Source organism: Morone saxatilis, unplaced genomic scaffold (assembly GCF_004916995.1).
Source record: "Morone saxatilis isolate NCDOM2014 unplaced genomic scaffold, NCSU_SB_2.0 Contig16, whole genome shotgun sequence".
NCBI lineage: Eukaryota > Metazoa > Chordata > Actinopteri > Moronidae > Morone > Morone saxatilis.
Window position 1 is genome coordinate 11,532,700 of NW_023339718.1, and position 2,842 is coordinate 11,535,541.

General features: G+C 42.0%; 1 protein-coding gene across 1 annotated transcript in view; it reads left to right on the plus strand.

Annotated features, from left to right (window-relative positions):
* Positions 1 to 1,610: 1,610 nt before the first annotated feature.
* The window catches only part of LOC118326165 (SWI/SNF-related matrix-associated actin-dependent regulator of chromatin subfamily A containing DEAD/H box 1A-like), a gene marked incomplete at its 3' end in the record, with an annotated part of 5,233 nt that continues 4,001 nt past the window's right edge, over positions 1,611 to 2,842 (plus strand). Inside the window, 1 exon segment of the mRNA XM_035659102.1 lies at positions 1,611 to 2,075. Coding sequence (XP_035514995.1) covers positions 1,967 to 2,075 — 109 coding nt within the window.

Below are 2,842 nucleotides of genomic sequence, written 5' to 3' on the forward strand. Positions count from 1 at the left end.
GTGTGTGTGTGTGTGTGCGGCAGGAAGGGAGGTGGGGTGATATCTGCCATTGACTTTGACCATCAAGACCAAATAAAGAAAGGAGATACAATGGCCATAGTAGCTTCTGAAACAAGGAATACATTATTGTGAGTCTGTTACCATTAAAAATGTACATTGTAACTCTTATACATTTAATTCTAATCTTTATCAACTTTGACAGACTAATCGGTGTGAACACGCACTACTCTTTACGAAGACTTGCAATGGGACAGAGACCCAGCACATTAGTTTTTTATGTAAGAGCATGTTATCAGCAGAATAGGACCAACGCATAATTATATTTGTTCTGTATATATTATGTCCTTTGTTCCTCAGGGAATACAAAAGCTTAAGTAAACACAAAACACACCCACACACAGTTGCTGAAGTTAACAAAGGGGCAGTATTCAATACTTGCAGGTAGACCTCATCCCGTACCTTTATCCCTCTTCAGACAATGTGTATCTGCTGCCCCCTTTAGGTCACTAAATGTTTGACAGCTTCTGGCTTTCTTTCTCACAAGAAATACAGGCTCAGTTTGTCATGAGTGTGGCATCTAGTGGACAACACACAGAAACAACAGGTAATAATGAAAAGGAAGTTTGAAGCCACGTCCAGAGTTTCGTTGAATTAAAAAAAATAATTATTTTATTTGCCATAAAACTGACTTGTCAAACACAGGTGGAGCTAATAATGAGGCTGCACTGAATACTGAAAAACTGCCAAATTGAATGACAAAAAAATCAAGAAATCCGTTTTAAAATATGACATTGCTATTTGATTTACTTGATTTATTTTATTATCCAAGTTCAGCCACCCAAGACTTTTGTTCCCTTACAAAAACCTCCAAGGCTGCCAACAGACTTGTTTTCATTAAACATTCATGAATACGATTGATGAAATTCTTCCAGATTCAGAACAGCATTCTTGAAATGTGCAGATCTGCAGAAGATCAATGTTCCTGTTGTTGAGCTGCAGCTTTTCTGTCTTGCACCAACAAAGGCTGAACTGCATCATTAAAAATATATTTCACACAAATACATTAAATGTTAATTAAACAAGAACACATTGTAATCTGACCATGGAAAGAGTGGGCGGGGCTTACGATGGCACTACTACAACACCGAGGCTCCTCTTTGAAGAGGGCACCTTCCTTTCAGAAAGTATTCTAGGGATACAGTGAATCATCCATGCCTACAAGTAACGGGATTACATCGGGGGTTAGTAGGTCCAACCATGCTGTCAATGGGTCCAACAAACTATCTTTGGCTTACAGTATTTCCTTACATCACCACATTGCAGGTTTCATAAGCGATGGTGGAACGACTGTCAAGATAGTTCCCCTCTTACTCTTATCCCCAGTAATGGCATACACCATATACCACACTGTAACACCATGAGACCACAACACCACATATATTAGACTACGCAAAGTAAATCCCACGTGTCATGGGCTTGATACACGCAATTACTGCATCCCTGTTCCCGATTCAGTTAGAAAAACCAAATCTTAAGCAGAAACGGAAGTAGACGGCGGTGTACTATCTTGACCCACTAGTGAGTTTCCGCCCACCGCCTCCTCTGACCAATGAACGAAGCCGGCACAGCATCCTCCAGGGCCGCTGGAGTTCGCGGGAAACCGGCTGTAGTCGTGTTACTTCAAGCACAACTGGAGTCCGGTTTAAACAACAGTCTCTGATACTAAATCAGTGTTTAATTCAACGATACGTTTCAAACGACTGCGCTCGAAAACAGAGCAGTGACACGGTTTAAAACGTCCGCTTGACTGCTGCCATGGCTGCTAGGCTAACAGCCGACGCTTAGGGAGCTAGCTAACGGGAGGCTGTCACATTGGCTAACAGCGCGGACAGGATAGAGAAAACACTGCCGACTACAAAGAGACAAAGGGCTGCCCCTGTCAGGCACGAAAACACCGCGAAAGAGTATGTTCAATCTAGACCGTTTTCGCTTTGACAAGACGGCAGCGACGACGACGACAAAGAAAGAGGACAGCGGCTCCAAAAGTCCAGAGTCAGAGAAGGAGAACAAGCCAGGTTGGTAGCTGATGTTGAAGCTAGCTCACAATGGTGGTAGCCAGATGTGTGAGGCGTACTGTTGTTCGCAGGAGTTCAATAAGACGGTTATCGTTTACATGCTGCCAGATGCTGCAGGCCACAGTGACTGTTTCCTGTAATAATGGAGTAGGCGCTCAGGAGGCTCGTACAGTCAGAGGTTCTGATGTAAATGTGCATTGCATTTGCATTATCTTTATTATTGTAATGAGATGATGTGCCTGTGGTGTAGCTGGGCAATGTTGGTAAAGTGTAATATCACTGTACTTTTAAAGAGCAAGGTTCAACACCAATAATGTGAAGGTGTTTTAGAAATGGCTTTTGGAGCAGTGAGACAATGTTATTCTACTCTGCAACTCTTCAGACTAGGAAAACAAAGGTTACTCTCATCGTATATAACAATAGGATGAGATCTTACGCGTCAATATGTCACCCAGTTGTCCAAGTAAGTTATGTCAAAATGTGAAATGTAGGGGGCATGTACCAATCTAGTAATTGAAAAATGATCCTTAAATCTATCAGTGTTTCTGACCTGGATTCCTAACTACTTCTTCTTCTTCTTCTTCTTTGGCTTTCTAGCAGGCTACAAATCAACATTAAAGGTGCTGCGGATCCCTAACGCAGCCACAGTCTTTAATTTCTACCTTCAGGCAGCTTTGGAGGAGGCAGATGCCCAATAAAATAATAAATTTGATAGTAACTTGTGAAGACATGGCCATTATTCTCAGGTTTAATTGTTGTCACTGTTG